General features: G+C 44.9%; 1 protein-coding gene across 4 annotated transcripts in view; it reads left to right on the top strand.

Moving 5' to 3' along the window:
* The window catches only part of N4BP2 (NEDD4 binding protein 2), a 1,530,410-nt gene that overhangs the window by 288,746 nt on the left and 1,221,732 nt on the right, over window positions 1-19,932 (top strand). For all 4 annotated transcript variants that reach the window (XM_085642232.1, XM_085642233.1, XM_085642234.1 and 1 more), the window contains one exon: window positions 1,414-1,538. In XM_085642232.1, coding sequence (XP_085498358.1) covers window positions 1,414-1,538 — 125 coding nt within the window. The remainder of the gene's footprint in view (window positions 1-1,413; window positions 1,539-19,932) is intronic.

Genomic DNA, 19,932 nt, shown 5'->3' with positions numbered 1-19,932 from the left:
GAAAATTGATATATATTTGTATTCTAATGAAAATTGTGCTTCAAATCTATTCACCATTTTGCTCACACTTCCCCTGTTCCACAACAGTATATACACTTACAGTTTGGTGCTTTCCTCTTTCCACCATATCCTTATGTGATGTCACTTTAGACTCTTCTGACAGCAGTGCACACTTTGCTCAATATGTTTGACTAAAGCATGCCCTTCACACTTAACATGCCATCATGACTGTGTTTATCTAGAATCGAACGTATTCGGGGACTATAATACAAGTGAACTTAAATATGCATAATAAGGAAGAATTAGAAATAAATGGGGCTGTAGAGGTTGTACCGTATGTTATGAAATGCCAGTTTTTCACCATGCACTGCTAATTGGAAATGTAATGTTCTCCGTTATGACTTCATTGAATTTTCCTTTCATACAGAACTAGGATTACAAGTAACAATTCCATATTAATTCAATAACATTTGTTTCCACTTTTTTCTGGGAATTCTATTTTTCATTGTGAATTTATCATAATTCATGCTTGAAAGGAAATTAGCTAACTTGTGACCTGCACCTGTTGTCCACTCTCTCCTGTAAAGCAAACACAAGGAGATGAAGGACGGAGCGCTGAAACTTTTCAGACACTCACCCCCAGTCACAGATCTGGGTTGAATCTATCATTGTTCTTTAGCTCACCTCGCCACCTCAGTTCAGACCCAGCCATATGCAAATCAGCCTTGACCCTGTGCCTCATGGGAATAGTCCAGCCCGAACTGCTAAGCCAGATCTTCCCTGAACCGGAAACAAGCATCCTGGGACCAGTTTCGGGGTAACACCCCTCATTAGCCAGGCTAGCTTGAATCCAGTGGCAAAGTGAGCAAGGGACCGACGTCTGGGCATACCTTGCCAACTTAGGGCAAACAAAGCAAATACATTTGGATATAGCTTTGTCTGAACTGGGGTGCGAAGTGAGCTAAAGAATGATGATGTATTCAACCCAGATCTGTGACTGGGGGTGAGTGTTTGAAAAGTTTCAGCACTCCGTCCATCATCTCCTTGTGTTCACTCTCTCCTATAGCCAACCTTCAAGTCTAATTAGTTGTCATCTTCAAATAGTATTCCCATGATCACATGTGTCCATTGTGCTATGTAATAATAGCAGCACAGATAACAGTTTGTAATTGCTAATGAAAATTAATTGCCCCTTTTACCTCTTATATTGAGTTAACAGCGGAATTTATGTTCTTGTAATATTGTGTCATATTTTTAATGAAACCAGGTAATAATTTTATGTTTACCTTTAGATTCTTTAATGAATTATACGGTGAAATCAGCGTTTGTGTCTGGTTTGAAAAGTAGAGAGGACAGTATGTTCCATCATGATCAGTGACGTCTTCGTCTGTTTCTAATTCAATCTATTTACAGGATGTTGCTAGAAGAGAACCCAGGAGGAATCGTACTTTGTACTGATGATTACTTTTGCAAAAATGGTCAGTACCAGTATGATCGAAACTGTTTAGAAGAAGCTCATGCATGGAACCAAAAAAAAGGTAAGAATAAACAGTTAGCTGTGGCAGAGTTTTGTGTTTTTTTTTTTTTTTAATTCTTTCTGTATTAATTTCAACCACAGCACGGAATTATATTTTGTATCGCCCTTCAGTGCTTGTTTACCCTTGAAGGCTAAAACCTGCTGCTGTACCTATTTGATACATTTGAAAATGCCAATAAAAGATTTAAACCATAAATAGTTGGCTGTTACAGCTTGTATCCTAAATGCATACTTTTATTTATGTTTAGTATGTAAACCTTGAACCATTTCTTGCATACATTCATGGTATTACTTTGAACATGATCTGAGAAGCAAGAAGGAAGGGATCGATATGTTATTTATAGAACTTAAATAGACACAGACTTCACCTTGAGAATAAAGCCATAAGGCGGGTGATCTACCATGGTATTTAACAAAAGTCATCATCTTGAGAAGCTACGGCTGAGCTACAGTTGAGCTTCTCCTTCAGCCAGCAGCCAAAGATTGACTTCATGACTTTAATCTCTTCTCACTTTAAGACCATCAAATAGCCATCATTTTTCTAATCAATGCTCATTCTACACTGAAGCACACTCATGTCATCCATGTGCTTAAGTCAAATAAACAAGGCTTGATATGATGCAGTTGCCTCTGTTGAGCATCTCCTTCTGCCTGCCATGAAATCATGAGAGGATAGGTACAGACTAGTCATAGTGTTTGCCTGTACTTCAGAGCTATACTGCACTGGCCAACACTATTTCATATCCTTAGATTGCATAGCAGGACACTATAACATTCTCCCTTTGTAAACAATCTTCTTAAACTTGCCTGACACATGCAGACCAAAGCCCACAAAGCCGTAGTCATGAGGGGTTTCAGTGTTTCAGTAGACAGCCCTGTTGCCAAACCTGCAATTGACCACCTAGACAAAATACAAGACATCATCTTTAAACAAAACATGGGAGGCCTGGCACACAAAGCCTGGCACACAGCTGGTCCTAGAGTGCCAACAGAAGTGGCCAATCAAAAATAACTTGATTCTTCATTTGCTGACAGACTTGACAACATTGTTGCCATTATGATGCTGGCTCATAAATCTGTAATGTGAAGCTCTTGCCCTTGTATGCCTCAAATTAAATTACGTAATTGGTGTATCACACCCATTTTATTGAGTGAGGCCATGCCTCTTTATGAAAAAACTCTGGTCCGGTTCAAATTGCAGCAGGATTGCCAACTATTCTATAAAATGACACCGTCCCGTTACTAAAACAAGGCTTGGTTGAGTTACAGCAGCAACTTGTCCAATAAAATCATATGCTTAGTCGATTTTAGGTTTGCAGGATGCTGATGATATGGTGCTTCTCAATCTCGCAGTAGTTGGTCTTCAAAGGGCAATGGATGCTCTCAATAAATGTAATAAAGATAACAAATTAGTGGTAAACACTTGTGAAATCAAAGTTATAGTGTTCTGGAAGAAGAAAGTTAAAAGGTATTCCTAGCAGATTGATAAAGGTCTATTTGACTATGTTTCTGCTAACAACTACGTTTGAGTGTGGACACTTGCATATGCACAATAGTTGTTCCCTGGGATAGCTGGTTAGATAATGCACAGTGTTCTTTATTTAGAACTGTGGTTGTATTACTGTGTGCCTCTAAACCATCACAGGTTAGGTTAGAATTTGTTTTAACTTAATAGAGGGAGCGCTTCGACTCAAAATGTCTGGGATGCTTTTAAAGCAGGAGTTCGTGGGGAGACCTTATCATATTCGATTAGAAAGCAAAAGAATACCCGGAATAAGCTTGATGGCTATTATAAAGCGATTCAGGAATGGGAGGCCAAACTAATTATTTCTATTAGTTTATCACAAGACACAGACTACATTAAAACCACTCTAGATATACATAAAGCTAGACTGTATGAGGTGTTAGCAACCAAAGTGGCTGAGCACACGGCAATATTTAGATTACAGATTTATGAAATGGGGGAAAACTCTGGTAGGATTCTCGCAAAAACAATAAGACAAAAAGAGACCATCAATGCTGTCACTGCAATTGAGGATGCTAATGGACTGACTCATAATAATCCCGATGAAATCCTAGAGGTTTTCCGACAGTTTTATTCAAAGCTCTACGAGCAAGATGCTCTATCATATTCTAATGAGCTTTTTCTGAATTTCTCCTCATTAGATAATATTACAAAATTAACTACCTCTCAAGCTCAGGCTTTGGACATTGAAATTACATGGGATGAAATCGAGTTGGCTCTATTTTCACTTGCCTCAGGCAAAGCTATGGGACCTGATGGCATCCCTCTGGAGTTCTATAGGCTGTTTAGGAACTTATTGAAACAAGACATGTTGTCTACGTTTTTAGAAGCACAAAAAGGGACAGCACCTGTCTCTTGGAGACAATCAATAATAATGGCTTTTTTGAAAAAAGATAAACCTCCAACTAACCCGGCCTCATACAGACCAATATCGCTAATTAATGCAGACAGCAAAGTCTTCTCTAAAATATTAGCCTCAAGAATATCAGGGATAATTGCTAGTATAGTTTCTAGGTGGCAACATGGGTTTATACCAGGACGCGACACTACTGACCATGTCCGCAGGGGTTATTGCCCTCATAGATAGGGCTCAGGGGACCAAATCATCTATGGCAATCACCCTGTTGGATGCTGAAAAAGCATTCAATAGGGTGGCTTGGTCTTATCTTTGGGATATGCTGTCATTGAAGGGGTTTGGACCTATTATGATTTCAGCTTTGAAAGCCCTTTATAAATCCCCTCTGTCTTCTGTTAAAATTGGGACAAAATCATCTGCCCTGTTTCCCATCAATCGGGGGACTAGACAGGGCTGTCCAGCTTCACCATTACTATTCGCTATTTATATTGATCTCTTTCTTAAAGAATTGAATCAAACGGAGGATATTTCTCCAGTTTTTGTCGCGGGAGTGAATTATAGAGCCCTAGCCTATGCCGATGACGTGGTAGTGATCACGACAGATATGTCAAAGCTATCCCTAAGGTGGAAGCGCTGGCAATCAAGTTTGGTTTATTTTCTGGGTACAAACTTAATATGGCCAAAACGCAAATTCTCTTAGTGGACCAGACCTCTCCGACTCGTCCTCCGGCTCACTTTAATATAGTCACTGTGGCAACTTATCTGGATATTCAGATTACTACCCCAGTTTCTGCTATTCCGGAACTCAATTATAAACCAATTCTAAAAAAGGCTAATTCCACGCTGGAGCGCATTAGTCATTTACATTTGTCTTTATATGGGAGGAACAACGTGCTGAAAATGTTAATTCTCCCCAAATTTTTATATTTATTTCGCTCTATCCCTTTAGAATTTCCTCTTATTTTTTTTAAAGAACTTGAGAGAATGGCGACCAGATTCTTGTGGGGCTATAAACGTCAACGCAGAGCTTATATGAAGTTGATTCTTCCCAAGGATAGGGGGGGTGGAGTACACCATACTTCTTACTTTATTATTTAGCAGCCGTTTTACAGTTTATTTCTCCTTTGATAATTGGCGCGAATGCACAAATACAAGAATCTCATGCTCCCTCAATTTATGAATTTGCGCTGGGAGTTGAGGCGCGTGGATGTTTGTTATCTATTATAGAACCTAGTTACTACAAAAAAACAAAATTTAATATATTGAAACCTGCTTTCTTTGTTTGGCGGTTAATCCGTCGCCACGTAGGGTTTCACAATATTAATAGATATACCCCCTTGACGTCAACACATATTTTTCCTCCTATCTTTAGAGATCACACAATGACGAGATGGGGTAATAGTGGCATTCATTCGTTAGGTGACTTATGGTACAATAATCGTATTATAACATTTGTGGAACTTCAGTCTAAGTTTAATCTCACAAATGTGGATTATTTTAAGTACCTCCAGATCCACAGTTTTCTTAAGAATATGACTTCTTTGGATCGTTCTGGATGTGCTGAAATTCCTATTATTGATGCTTTATATACTAAAAAAAGGATAGGTGTATACTATAATTTTTTATTATCTTCTTGCTCTGATGATATGTTGGATGTTCAACAGCGATGGGTGGAGAAGATGAACTGCGATACTAATTTGATTCAGACATATATTTTGTTGGCTAATTCTGTGTTATTGACGGGTAGAATGCGTGCTCAGCACTTCATGGCCTTATTCGATCTATATTATACGCCCGCAAAAATCTCCAAATGGGGATCAACAACTGGCGCTGCATGTAGTAGATGCGGGTTATTTGCTGCCGACGCAGTTCACATGTTTTTTAGCTGTCCACTTTTAACATCTTTGCTACGTGAAATTCAATTCTTTCTTACTGTAGTACTTGGATCTGTAATAATAATAACACCAGAATTAGTACTGTTAGGAGTCTCTTCTGAGATTTCGAATGAGTATAACAGAAATCTGGTATTTATTTTCATGGCAATTTTACAAGGATGTATTACTCAAGAGTGGATTAGCCGTGAACCACCATCTTTTTGTACGTGGCGTGCACGGTTACTAGCAATATATAATCTGGAATATGCAATCTATAGAACAAAAGGCTCTAAAAAAAAGACTATGGGAATGAAAAATTGGGCGCCAATCTCTCAATGGATTGAGGGCAAAGTAGCATACATTTTTTTTGTGGCCACTCTTATCTTTCTTATAAGATGTTTCTATCTGGACTGCCGTTTCTTTTATGTATGGGCTAAGATTGGCTGCTAAATTATAAACTGTATGTATTATCATTTTTATTACTATGCTCGATTATACTTGTTCTTCTGCCTTATATGTTTTCTTTTGCTTGTACTGGAACCGGCTTGCAATAAAACAATAAAATAAAATAAAAATGTAAAAAAGAATTTGTTATAACAAGGTAACCTCAAACAGTAAAAGCAAAGATTGTCAAGTTTTGCTTCAGATCCAGAGCTGCCTCTTTTTGTTCAATGCAAAAGCTTGTCTAAGTGACATTGAGAGCTGCTACATGCAAAAATGTTTTGAATCCATCATCTCACTGTCTAACTGATTTGATTGTTCTCTTTAGATCTACTTGTGGACTGAACTAGTGACATCAATTATCTTACTGGCAGTGCATAGTCAAATGTAACCTGCGTATGATATATCATAACCTGAACCTTTGTCAGTCATTGTTTTACTCCTCCTGAGCAGCTTAAAGTTATGAAAGCAATGAAATGTGAAATATTTGCTGGTTTCCATAACAAGAAGTATTCCCCAAATGTTCCTTTGCTTGCTCTTTATGCTGCCTGCATTGAGTTTAGGCGTGGTTAGATTAGGTGTATGACTATTAGGTGGATGTCGACTGTATAAAGGCCTGCAAGAAGACGTACGTAGTATTTTGTGTTTATGCCTGTATCTTCTAAAAGAACGCCATCTTCTGTTGGAAACGCAGCTAACTGCAGCACAAGATCGTACGATTAAAGCTGCATTTGATATCTGTTAGATTCAACTCTCCCTTCAGTCAGTTAGAAGGGTTGTTAAATATTTTTTCTAAAAGATACTACTATACACAGATTACTCACCTTTTGAATACCCTCCCAGATGTTAGACTGTATCTGGAAACTTTCACAGGGTACCCCTGCGTGCCACTAAATGGCATTGTGCGGCTCCGTGCCAAAGTCGTCCCACTCACAAGTGACATACAGAGTATTAACCTCCACCCAAGCACGCTGACGTCAGTTCCTTTATTTCCACCCTTCCAGACGTGGATCCCCTTGTCTCTGGTAATTTTACAACATTCTTCACAACTTCCCAGGGAGAATTCCAATGTGCAAGGGAAAAAGTCACCTACTAAAACCACAGTGTTCAGACCTTGTAGGTAGAGGCTGTCGCAAGCAAATATATGTGTGACAAATCTTCGCCAGATTTGTCTTTGATGCTTGAGGTCAGACTATGACTCCAAGATCATTCGTGACCAAACACCGTAAGTCTCCATTCTGTGCTAGTTGAAGTCAAAGAGAAGGTCTGTTGCTGAAGTTGTTCCTGCGGTAGATCTTTGTCATGGTTGAAGTCAAAGGGTAAGTCCAAAATGAAGAAGTAGTCCAATCAGAACATGGCCCCGTCCCGTCACTCTAGAACTCCTAACAAGGCACTGTTGTGAACTCCTAAAGTCCGACTCCATTTTAAAAACACTAAGTTAGCCTCTCTGCCTTTGGCTCACATTCAGCATATTATTAGTGGCCGCAGAACTTGTGAAAGTGTCATTTTATCTAACCAATGCTTTGTTATAACATTTGGTCACACAAGTCCGCTACGAACTAAGCGATATGAACGTTTCAAAGTATGACAGTTGATGTGTAAGAGAAACATGTAGTCCGAGCTGACGTATTTTCATCTTGCCGGTTTAGACTGGTTACATCTCAGGTTTTGGAAAGTCCCCACTAGATTAGGCAATGCAGGCTAAAAGGCAGGGGTCAATATCCTATGTAAATCACTTGAATTGACCACTGAATTGCAGAGGCCCTCGCAGGTCAAAACTAGTGGTCTTGCAGGCTCCCGGAACATCTACTCTTATGCCATGAGTCAATCTACTGATGAGAGGAGCTAAGCCGAGCTGATGGTGTGTTTTCCTTCTGAAGGAACAATCTCTCCAAGTTGAAATCAGATACACACAGCTGATTCATTGTGAATAGGTATACAGTGCACAGGCCACCAAGAAACTCTAGAGAAAAGATAGCTATTCCATGCTCTCATAATCTAGAACAACTTTACGATGGTAGGCTACTAGAAACATACTAAACATGTTAGAACTGTTCATTTTATTCTCACTGCTAGCAACATGCACAAATGCTCTTGTAATGATATGTTCGAGGCATATGAGTTGCAGATTACACACTTTTGCATAGATCGCCATCTGGTGTTGGGCCCGGATGTTTGCAGTTTGTTTTTCCTCTTGGAAAGTCTTTGGAAGTCACGAGGTCGGTGACTCCTCCCTTGGTTCGTATTGCGCATGGGCTTCGGCTCCATCCTCAGATTGTTTTTTTCCGCCATCGGGCTCGGATGTAATACTTTGCGCTCCGGCTCCGAACATTCCAGTTCGACGACGAAGCAAATCCTCGCTCTCCGCGGTATTGTTTAGATACTAATCTCCTCAATCACCTTCTTCTTCGACGCACTTTCGATTCCAATCATCGACGGCGGCCTTCGGGCCTCTCCAGGCTTCGGTCCCCTCCAGGCTCCGGTCCCCTCCAGGCTCCGGTCCCGGCTGATGGAAAGAACTCCATTCAAGAAGTACCCTCGATGTGGGTCCAAATTCCCCCACACGATTTTCATGAGGTGTGCAACCTCTGCCTCTCCCCTGAACACGGGGCTCGAGACTGTCCCGCCTGCAAGTCTTTTAGATCTAAAAAGACTATTCGAGATCGAAGGGCCAGAAGGAAAATGGCGCACTCCTCGACCTCCGTTCCAGTCGACATCTTCGGGGACGATGTCGAAGCTCCGGGACACCAGCACACCGAAGAGGACCTCGTCAGTGCTTCCGAAGCCGACGACTCGGATGTGGAGGACATCAACCCGGCGCAGAGGGTCGTGAGTAAAATTCCCCCGCCCACGCCGACACCCAAAAAGGCTTCGGTCTTGCCTTCACCTTCGGGCCTAGGCAAGACCAAAGACACTGCATCGAACACCCCACCTTCGGGCCCGGTGATGAAGCCAAGTAAGCCTTCCGGCGGCTCGGGCTCGAGCCAGCCTGCCAGCGGTGCTGAAAAACACCCTTCGGCACCGAAGAAAAGATCGGCCTCTACCTCTACACCGAGCTCCACACCAAAGCCCTCGGTGTCGAAACCTAGCCTCTCGGTGCCGACCAAACATCATAAGGCCCTCGGCACTGACACTCCCGGGCCGAGGCCTGTATCTGCACCGAACAAAAAATCGGAGGTTTTTAAAAAGCATGGCACAGACAAGCCAAGGAAGCCGTCGGCCCCGAAAACATTGGTGCCGACCGAGCAATCGGTGTCGCAAGAACTTTTTACACCGGATCCTTTACAAAAGACACTTACCAAGGATCCAAAAACTGGACATTTGGCACTTTCTTCCAAAAAGAGACTTTTGGACAGACCAGCTCCACCTCCACCTCCAAAGAGGAAGAACTGTGCTACCTCCCCTTTCAGAGTGCCTTCCCCGCCTCCTCCACCTCCTCCACCCTCTCCACCTCTGCCCCCTCCACCTTCTCCACCCCTGCCTCATCGCTCTCCGACCCCGTCTCCAGACCATGATGATCAGGGGGACCCATACTACGACCCAGCAGATGTGCCACAAGACCCCACCCCTACAGGATCCCCAGATCCCTGGGATGATTATAATAATCCGGACATTCCAGATGTCCCACAAGATGACCTATATCCATCCAGGCCATCACCACCAGAAGACTCACTAGGTTTTCACCACCTACTTCAGAGGGCGGCACATTATCTCGGGGTAGAGCTTCACACTGACCCAGTAGAGGAGGATTTCCTCCTAGATACCTTTGATACAGCGCATAGGTCTACTGCTATACTACCTATGCTCAAAGGGGTAATAAAACATGCACCAGAGGTTTTTAAAGACCCAGTCAGGGCTAGGGTCCTAAACCCACGTATAGAAAAAAGTACAAAGCTGCCCCTACAGACCCTGCCTACATCAAAGGGCCAGCGCCACTGGATTCCCTAGTGGTATCCACCGCAAGAAAGAGATCAAATTCCCAGGCGTCAGGCGAAGCACCACCACCTGACAAGGAATCAAAGCTCCTGGACGCATCAGGAAAACGCACTGCGTCACAGGCAGCTAACATATGGCGTATCGCCAACACGCAAGCGCTATTGGCCAGATACGACAGGGCACATTATGATGAGCTAGAAACCATCATGCACCATCTCCCAGAAAAATATAAAAACAGGGCCAATGAACTAATCCAAGAGGGTAAGACCATAACCAGTACCTCTATACGCTGTGCCTTAGACGCAGCAGACACAGCTTCCAGGGCCAAACACCAGTGTCCTACTCCGTCGGCACGCTTGGCTGAGAGTGTCCGGCTTTAAACCCGAGGTACAAGCCTCTATATTAAACCACCCGTTCGATCAAGAACATTTATTCGGCCCAAAGATAGATGAGGCCCTCGAGAAGATGAAAAAAGATTCAGATACGGCGAAATCTATGGGAGCCCTACAGTCACACCCTCCTAGACGCTCCTTTCGCCACTCTTCCTTTCGTGGCACGGGCAGAGGATACTCCTCAGATACCGCGTCCACGTCTTCCAAATCCCCTCCTCAGTCCACCTTCACAAAAGGTTATCAAAGGGGCGGCTATAGAGGAAATAACAATAAAGGCAGAGGCAAAACAAGTACTGCCCGCTCTGCCACACCGCCTACCCAATGACTTTCCCCTGCTCCCCCCAGACCATCCCACTCCGGTCGGGGGCAGACTACAAAATGTCCTTCACGTCTGGGAGTCCATCACATCAGACAAGTGGGTGACCCAAATTATTCGTTCAGGGTACTGCCTGTAAGTCACATCTACCCCCCCAACATTCCACCCAGGCAACGCCCAATGTCACAAGAACATTCCACGTTACTAAAGCAAGAGGTGATCTCCCTCCTACAAAAACACGCAATAGAACAGGTCCCCCACGATCAGCAAAATGTAGGAGTCTACTCCCTATATTTTCTGATACCAAAAAGAGACGAGACTCTACGACCTATCTTAGATCTCCGGCCTCTAAACACATACATACATTCAGACCATTTTCACATGGTAACACTTCAGCAGGTACTTCCGCTCCTCTCCCAGAACGACTTTCTCACCACACTGGACTTGAAAGACGCGTACTTTCACATTCCGGTACATCATGCCCACAGAAAGTACCTCAGATTCGTAGTGGACGGGCAACACTACCAGTTCGAGGTGCTCCCATTCGGGGTCACAATAGCACCACGGGTATTTACCAAGTGCCTAGCGGTAGTGGCGGCACACCTCAGAAGACAGCACATTCACATCTTCCCGTATCTGGACGACTGGCTCATAAAAGCCGCGTCCTACAACCAATGTCTACACCACACCGCCACTACAATCCAGCTACTGCACCAACTAGGCTTCACGGTGAACCACCAAAAATCCCAGTTAACACCATCCCACATAAAGCAATACCTCGATGCCACCATAGACACCTCAAAAGCCATTGCCTACCGCAATCCGGCAAGGATCGCAAGCATTCAAGCTGTGCGTCAAAAATTCATACTTCAACACTCCCTCCCAGCAAGAGTGTTTATGCTACTTATAGGGATGATGGCCTCTTGCATTTTAATAGTGCCTCATGCAAGACTCCAGATGTGTCCACTCCAAGAGTGCTTAGCGCGCCAATGGAACCAGGCCCAGGGGCAACTGACAGATCTGGTGTTGGTAGACGGTTGCACCCATCGCTCTCTGCAGTGGTGGAACACCACAAATCTTTCCAGAGGTCGACCGTTCCTGGACCTGGTTCCACAAATAATCCTGACAACAGACGCATCGCTCTCCGGCTGGGGAGCTCATCTACTACACCTCACAGTGCTGGGCACATGGACGCCACAACAAAAGTTACTCCAAATCAATCATCTGGAGCTACAGGCAATCTTTCTAGCCCTAAAATCCTTTCACACACAGATTTTAGGCAAGGCAGTCCTTATCCGCACAGACAACATGACCGTGATATACTACATCCAAAAACAAGGCGGCACACACTCTCCGCAGCTCTCTCAGCTAGCACAGAGCATATGGAGATGGGCAATTCCACACAAAATCTTTCTCCTAGCCCAACATGTCCCAGGAGTCCAGAACACCATGGCAGATCTGCTCAGCAGACAGACGCAGCAGATCCACGAGTGGGAACTTCACCCGCAAGTTCTTCACCCGTTCATTCAGATGTGGGGGCATCCACAAATAGACCTATCGCCACCCACGAAAACAAAAAATGCCCAAGCTTTGCCGCTAGATAGCCACACCCATTGTCCAAAGGCAATGCGATATGGATGAACTGGTCAGGCAAATTTGCATACGCCTTTCCACCTCTCCCACTAATTCCATTAGTGGTGCGAAAGCTACAACAGCACTCCCTCACACTCATTCTAGTAGCTCCAACATGGGCCAGACAACCGTGGTACACCACGCTGCTGGAACTCTCTGTAGTACCACACCAAAAGCTACACCTCTCACCATGCCTCCTAACCCAGAACCATGGAGAGATCAGGCACCCGGACCCAGCTCAGCTCAACCTTGCGATCTGGCTCCTGAAATCCTAGAGTTCGGATACCTTAACCTTCCCCCCGACTGTATGAATGTTATCAGAGAAGCTAGACGTCCTACCACTAGAGCCTGCTACGCTGCCAAGTGGAAAAGATTTGTTGTTTACTGCCATAACAACACAATCAACCCTCTAGACGCATCCATACAGCACATCATATGCTACTTACTACATCTACAAAGATGTAACCTAGCATATACATCTATTTGGCTATACCTCGCAGCAATTGCGGCTTACTTACAAAACAGACAGCACCTATCACTTTTCAAAGTGCCTGCCATTAAAGCCTTTATGGAAGGCCTAAAACGCATAATTCCCCCCAGAGTGCCACCCTCACCTGTGTGGAACTTAAATATAGTGCTCACAAGGCTAATGGGACCGCCTTTTGAACCCTTGCATAAATGCGAACTGCAATTCCTCACATGGAAAACAGATTTCCTTGTTGCCATCACCTCCCTTAGAAGGGTCAGTGAAATACAAGCACTTACTATACAAGAACCTTTTCTACAAATGCACCCGAACAAGTTTGTTCTCCGTACCAACCCAAAATTCCTACCCAAAGTCATCTCACCCTTTCATCTAAACCAATCGGTAGAGTTACCGTTTTTTTTCTCGCAACCTCAAACTGTTGCAGAAAGGGCTCTACACACACTGGATGTTAAAAGGGCCTTACTTTGCTACATGCAGAGAACACAAACTTTCAGAAAGACAAAGCAACTATGTGTCTCTTTCTCTCCACCTCATAAAGGCAACCCCATCTCTAAATCAGGGATAGCTAGGTGGATTATAAAATGCATACAGATTTGCTACCACAAAGCAAAACGCACGCTATCTGTTCCCCCTAAAGCCCACTCTACCAGAAAGATAGGGGCTTCTATGGCTTTTCTAGGGAACATCCCATTAGATGATATCTGCAAGGCAGCTACATGGTCAACACCGCACACTTTCACTAAACATTACTGTGTAGATGTGCAAACCAAGCAACAAGCTAGTGTGGGCCAGGCTGTACTGAAAACACTATTTCAAACCACTGCAACAGATACCGGTGGTCGCCGCTAAGGTTGGGAACTGCTATATAATCTATGCAAAAGTGTGTAATCTGCAGCTCATATGCCTCGAACGGAATATGCTACTTACCAGTATGCATCTGTTCTTGGCATGTAGAGCTGCAGATCTACACACGCCCATCCGCCTCCCCGGCTACCTGTATCTGTTCCAGTCTATCTTATTCAGATATAACACACATGGGTTTCTTCACTGTTATTACTACGCTCCATCTTTCCCTGTTGGCGAAAAACAATCTGAGGATGGAGCCGAAGCCCATGCGCAATACGGACCAAGGGAGGAGTCACCGACCTCGTGACTTCCAAAGACTTTCCAAGAGGAAAAACAAACTGCAAACATCCGGGCCCAACACCAGATGGCGATCTATGCAAAAGTGTGTAGATCTGCAGCTCTACATGCCAAGAACAGATGCATACTGGTAAGTAGCATATTCCTTTTCGTGGTTATTATTCATGTACGAAGCAACAGAAGTAAACTGTTGAAATAAACACTTTTAAATATAAAGGTCCTCATTACGACCACCCGACACTGTTGCTGTCTCAGGACCGATCTACCTCCAGTCGGTGGTCCCGACACCGCTATTACAATGCGACCGCACATGGTGTGGTCGCATACTCCCATTTCTCTATAGGAGCTTGTACTGTGGCGTAACCCGGCCACAGCACAAGCTCCCATAGAGAAATGGGAGTTTTTGTTAATTCCTGCACCATGTGGCAGGGATTAACAGGGGGCACCATCTGTGCCCCCTCGAGCTCCAATTGGAAGCCGCAGGAATAAAGGGGCCCTGCTAGGGGCCCCCAAAGTCTCTCCCCGACAGGCTTTCCATGTCAGAAAGCCCGACATGGAAAGCCAGTGAGAAACGAACATTGTAATCCCGACGGCGGAAATGCCGTCTTTAAGAGATTACGTGCCGGTTCGGACTGGCTGATGGGCTCTTTGAGCCCGTCGGAAGCCAGCCCGAATGACCTTCCGGTTCCACTTCTGACCGCCATCATTGTAATACGACGGCCCATGGTGTTTTTTCTTAGTGCTCTGCTTGAGAGTGTACGTCCTTCTGAGCACCTTGTCCAAGTCCAGCACAGGGGCTCCTGTGGAACAGACGATCACCCGCCGCCACCACCCTGCTCAGGGCGACCCAGTTTTCCTCTTCCAACACCCTTCCCCAGAGGGTTATTCTAAGAACAAAATTGAGTTTGAATTACCCATGCCCTGGGTTTGAATTACCCCATTAAGAGGCTGTTAGTAACCCAGAATGCACAAACACTACATCTGCAGGAATGCTTTGTGGGTTGTGCGGGGCTCGTGTAACCTGGACTTGCTTACTCAGTAGTGGTGCACTAAAATAAGCTCCTTGCACCTGGGTTAGGAATCCAAACCCTGTAGACCTGAGGGACCCCAGGTTATGCAATAAGGCGAGGGTGAAAACTTGCCTCTCAATCTCACTTTGGGGCCGATTCCGACTCTCATCTTGGGACAGGCCAAGTTTCCGGGCCTTTGGCAACACCACAGCAAATTCAAGAATCCCTGACATCATGATGCATCTCTTTGATCTGCTGCCGGCTTCCTCTAGCGTGCCTTTGGGCCCCAAAGAACCGCAAGGTCCTCCAACTGAGACTTTACTGGTGGTTCTGCCCTCCGTGGCAGTTAGAACTGGGACTGTTTTATGTTATGTTATATCAGCAGTTTGTAAAGCGCCTGATTACTCTAATCCAGAGTGTCCCCGCGCTGAATTCCAACTAGGTCCTGTAACTGTTACGCTGCGGGCCGACTCGCGACCCATGACGCTACCTGTTACCTCTTTGCTGGCCGTGGTGCAACCCGTGGCGCCCCTCCCTCCTCTCCAGAGACGCCGCAGTACAGCATCACGGACCGCTGTGGCCATTTCAGCGGCATCGCGGAAAGCACCCGTGACCCCTGTTGGTTTTAGGGCATGCCTCATACTTGCATGCGGCCCATCCGCTTCCTGAGGCACCTTGGGACATTACACTCACCTGGTGTGGGCGTCTGGTGTTCCCCCTTCCTTGGGGGCCATATTGTTGCTCTCCTCTTTACCTTGCTCCCAGAAGGCAATAGGGGAGGGTTACTTACCCTCCAAACATGGCAATCTTTCTGTAATGCACTTCACTCTTTTCCCTATCCAAGATGGTGACACCTCTCCTTCCTGTATGTCACTTCCTGTTCCTGTATGTCACTTCGTGTTTTTCTGTACATAAGGGATCAGAACCTTTCCTTCCTTGTGTTGCAACACTCCTTGTTCCTGCTAGTGTGTCCTCGCTCCTGTTGGCTCCTTGACTCTTATTTTGGTGATCCCTTCCTTCCGTTGGAGTTCCTGGTTACCTTGCGACTTCTGCTCCAGCTTGACTTTCAGTTTTCTCCTGGTTCCTTTTGGGCTCCTTGTCTTCCAGTGTTTTCTGGCTCCTTGTCTTCTCCTTCATTCCTGGAGTCTCATCATCATCAGAGGTTTTTTCCCTCAGGAGTTTTCCTCTTGGGAATCCTTCTGGAAGGCACTGGCTGCTTTGGCTTTCATTTTCGGCAGCACCGTGGCTACCGTAAGGGGTCGCCCCCATCTCGGACAAATCAGGACTTACAAGAACCAAAGCTCGGAACCGTCCCAAAGCCTCAAGACTGGTAAGAAAGACCCTAAACCCGACAGATTGCAACGCCCAAAAAGATAGATACCTCACAGTCCTCTCCTACCGAAGGATCGGTAGAAACAGCACAGGCATTAGTAGAGATGGTTCAACAACAAGCCCAAGAACTACAACAACTAAGAGACGAAAACTTAGCCTTACGCCACGTGCTGACAACTAAGACATTCAATGTACCCATGGTCTCTACCTCTACTCCTCGTTATTCTGGAGATCTCGACAAGCTGAAGGAATTCTTGGATTTCTTGACTGTTTTGTGCCTTTTGTCCTGCCCACTTTTCCTTGGATAGAACTAAAGTTGGATACCTGATAGTGCCTTGTCTGGTCCTGCATTAGCATGGGCAACACCCTTGGTAGCCACAGAAGACCCACGATTGGCAAATTATGCGTCTTTTCTTGATTCCTTTAAACGGATGTTTGAGAGATCTGGGCTGGAGACCTCAGCGGAAGAAGCCTTGTGTGACATCCAACAAGGGAGTCAGGACGTCTTGCAGTACATCACACGCTTCAGGCACTTGGCAGCGGAAACCACTTGGGTGGAACGAACACTGGTAACCCTTTTTCGCAGAGGGTTGCAAGAAGAAATCAAAGATGAATTAGTACATTCTCCTCGTGCAGAAACTATGACTGAGTTAATGGACTTAACATTATCAGTTGAACATCATTTGGAGAGACGAAAGTGCCGACTCCAACACCATACCGGAGTAACCCAAACCGAATGTTCGTAAAACAGAAAACCCTGTGTCCGACATACAGCCTTCGACAGGAGAAAAACCAATGTAGATAGGCTTAAGTAGGGGACCCCTGTCTGAGGTTGAACGTGAACACAGAAGAAAACAAGGACTGTCTGTATTGTGTCGCCTCAAAGCACATGACCTGCAATTGTCAAACTCGTCCTCCTAGGCAGTCGGAAAACGCCAAATCCCATCCTCTGTGAGAAGGGAGAGGACGGGATGGTCTGGAATCCCTTAGATCTGTACCTCAAACGAAACTTCCACCTCTCTCTTTCTTCTGCCTAGTTTGTAAGGCTGCCAAATGGAGTAGAAGAGAAGATACTAGCATTGTTGGATTGTGGTGCCAGCGGGATGTACTTGGGTGAAGCATGGGCTAGTAAGAGGCGAATTAGTCACATCCCTACAGAGATCCCGGAACAAGTATATACCATGGATGGAACCCCCCTCATTTCTGGTCCAGTCAAAGACATGATACCGTTATTACAGCTTACATTTGGAAAACATCAAGAACACTTGTCTTTTGACATGATCGCCTCACCCAGCCATGTCATGATCTTAGGTATACCTTGGCTGATCAGACATTACCCAGTGTATCAACTGGGAGACAAGGACCATTTCCCTGTCATCACACTTCTGTCAGCAGTTATGTTATCCCACTGAAGAGTACTGGTCTCCTAAGGTAATGCCTATGATAAGAAAAGAAGCCTGTACACCCGTTAACTCCGCCCAAGGAGTACCAAGTCACTACCATACATACGCTGACATCTTTCAGAAGCCTACGAAGGCGATGTTACCTCCTTATAGGGAGTTTGACTGTGCCATTCCATTGGAACCTGGAGAAACAGTACCCTTCAGAAGAGTATATTCTTTCCCTGAACCCGAGAAAGAGACTCTCAGACAATACCTTGAGGAAAATCTCCAGAGTGGTCTCATCGTTCGATCCTCGTCACCTGTTGGGGCACCCCTCTTCTTCGTCCCCAAGAAGACTAAAGATCTCTGAGCATGTATTGACTTCAAAGGCTTAAATAAAGTCAACATCAAAGACCACTATTCGTTGCCCTTGATTAAGGGATACCCTGGAGTCGGTAAGAGTGGCACAAATATTCACCAAGCTGGATCTCAGGGGTGCCTATCATCTCCTTCAAATTAAGGAAGGGGATGAGTGGAAAACAACATTTCAAACTCCATTAGGGCATTTTAAATACCGAGCTATGCCTTTTGGGCTGACTAACGCCCCTTCCATCTTTCAAAGGTTCATAGACCATGTGTTCTCAAATCTCCTAAACCAGATAGTGGTAATCTACCTAGACGACACATTGATCTATTCAGCAGCTCCTGAGTTACATTGCATGCACGTCATGCAAGTCCTGGAAAGACTACGCCAAAATAGTCTCTTCTGGAAACCTGAAAAATGTGAGTTCGACAAGCTTGAGGTAGAATATTTGGGCTACCGGATTAACATGACGGGAATAGCCATGGATCCTCAAAAGGTACAGGCTATTTTGGATTGGCCATCACCTTCGATCATTAAAGAAACACCGTGTTTCCTAGGTCTGGAAAACGTTTACCGTCAATTTATTGACAATTTTGCTCACCAAACCAGCTACATATCCCAAACTCTGAAGAAAGAGTATCTCCAGCATGGGTTCAAGTGGACCGAAGCCGCTGAACAGGCCTTTCAGTCCCTAAAAAAGGCTTTCACGCAAGCACCCGTATTACGACACCCTGACACAACTAAGAATTTTTTTGTGGAAACAGACGTGTTGGACAGAGCTGTTGGTGGTGTCCTCCTCCAACAACAAGAAGATGAGGAACTGGAACATCATGTGTTTTACCTGTCACATGTCCTGTGAGACTCTGAAAGAAACTACTCTGTCCTAGAACGAGAACTACCGGCCATTGTGTTCACCAGCCATAAATGGAGACAGTTTCTAATGGGAACCAAGGAACCTTTCGAAATCAGAACAGACCATAGAAACCTCCAACGTCTCTGTAACATTCAATGCCAAAGTAGGTGCCCAGCCCGGTGGGCTTACTTTTTCAGCCAGTATGACTTTGTCATTTCCTATCTACCAGGATCTCAGAACACTTTGGCAGACGCCTTGTCTCGTCGTTATCCAGAAAGACCTACGCTCCCACAATTCTTCCTAGACCGGGTTCGTTCAGAATATAAATCCATGAACCAAGAAGAGTTGAAGAAGCTAGTCGATCTGGTCAAGCAACATGACATACACTACTACCATGGTAGGGCTTTATTTCTTCCCACACAAAAGGTGCAGCTAGAAGCCCTCCAATTGTGTCACAATTCTCCTGTGACCGGTCATCGTGGTTTCAAGACTACCCTAGAACTGATCCTTCACTCTTTCTGGTGGTCGTCGATAAGAAAAGATACCGAAGTCTAAGTGTCATCTTGTCCTGTCTGTGCCCAAGCCAAAACACTGCTTACTAAATCCATAGGATTGCTTCACCCCCTACCTGTTCCACCTGCTCTATGGCATACCAAATCCACCGACTTCTCTGCCTCCATCGGCAGGTTACTGGGTTATAATGGTGACAATAGATTCTTTCACCAAGTTGGCTCATTTCACCGCCCTTAAAAAAACTACCTACTGCAAGAGAACTCGGAAGCATCTTTATACAGGAGATATACCGACTCCATGACCTGCCACGGGGGATTGTATCGGATCGAGGCCCTCAGT

The sequence above is a fragment of the Triturus cristatus genome, chromosome 2_2 (genome assembly GCF_964204655.1).
Source record: "Triturus cristatus chromosome 2_2, aTriCri1.1, whole genome shotgun sequence".
NCBI lineage: Eukaryota > Metazoa > Chordata > Amphibia > Caudata > Salamandridae > Triturus > Triturus cristatus.
Note: the sequence above shows the minus strand (reverse complement) of the source record. Positions and strands in the feature narration are given on the sequence as shown.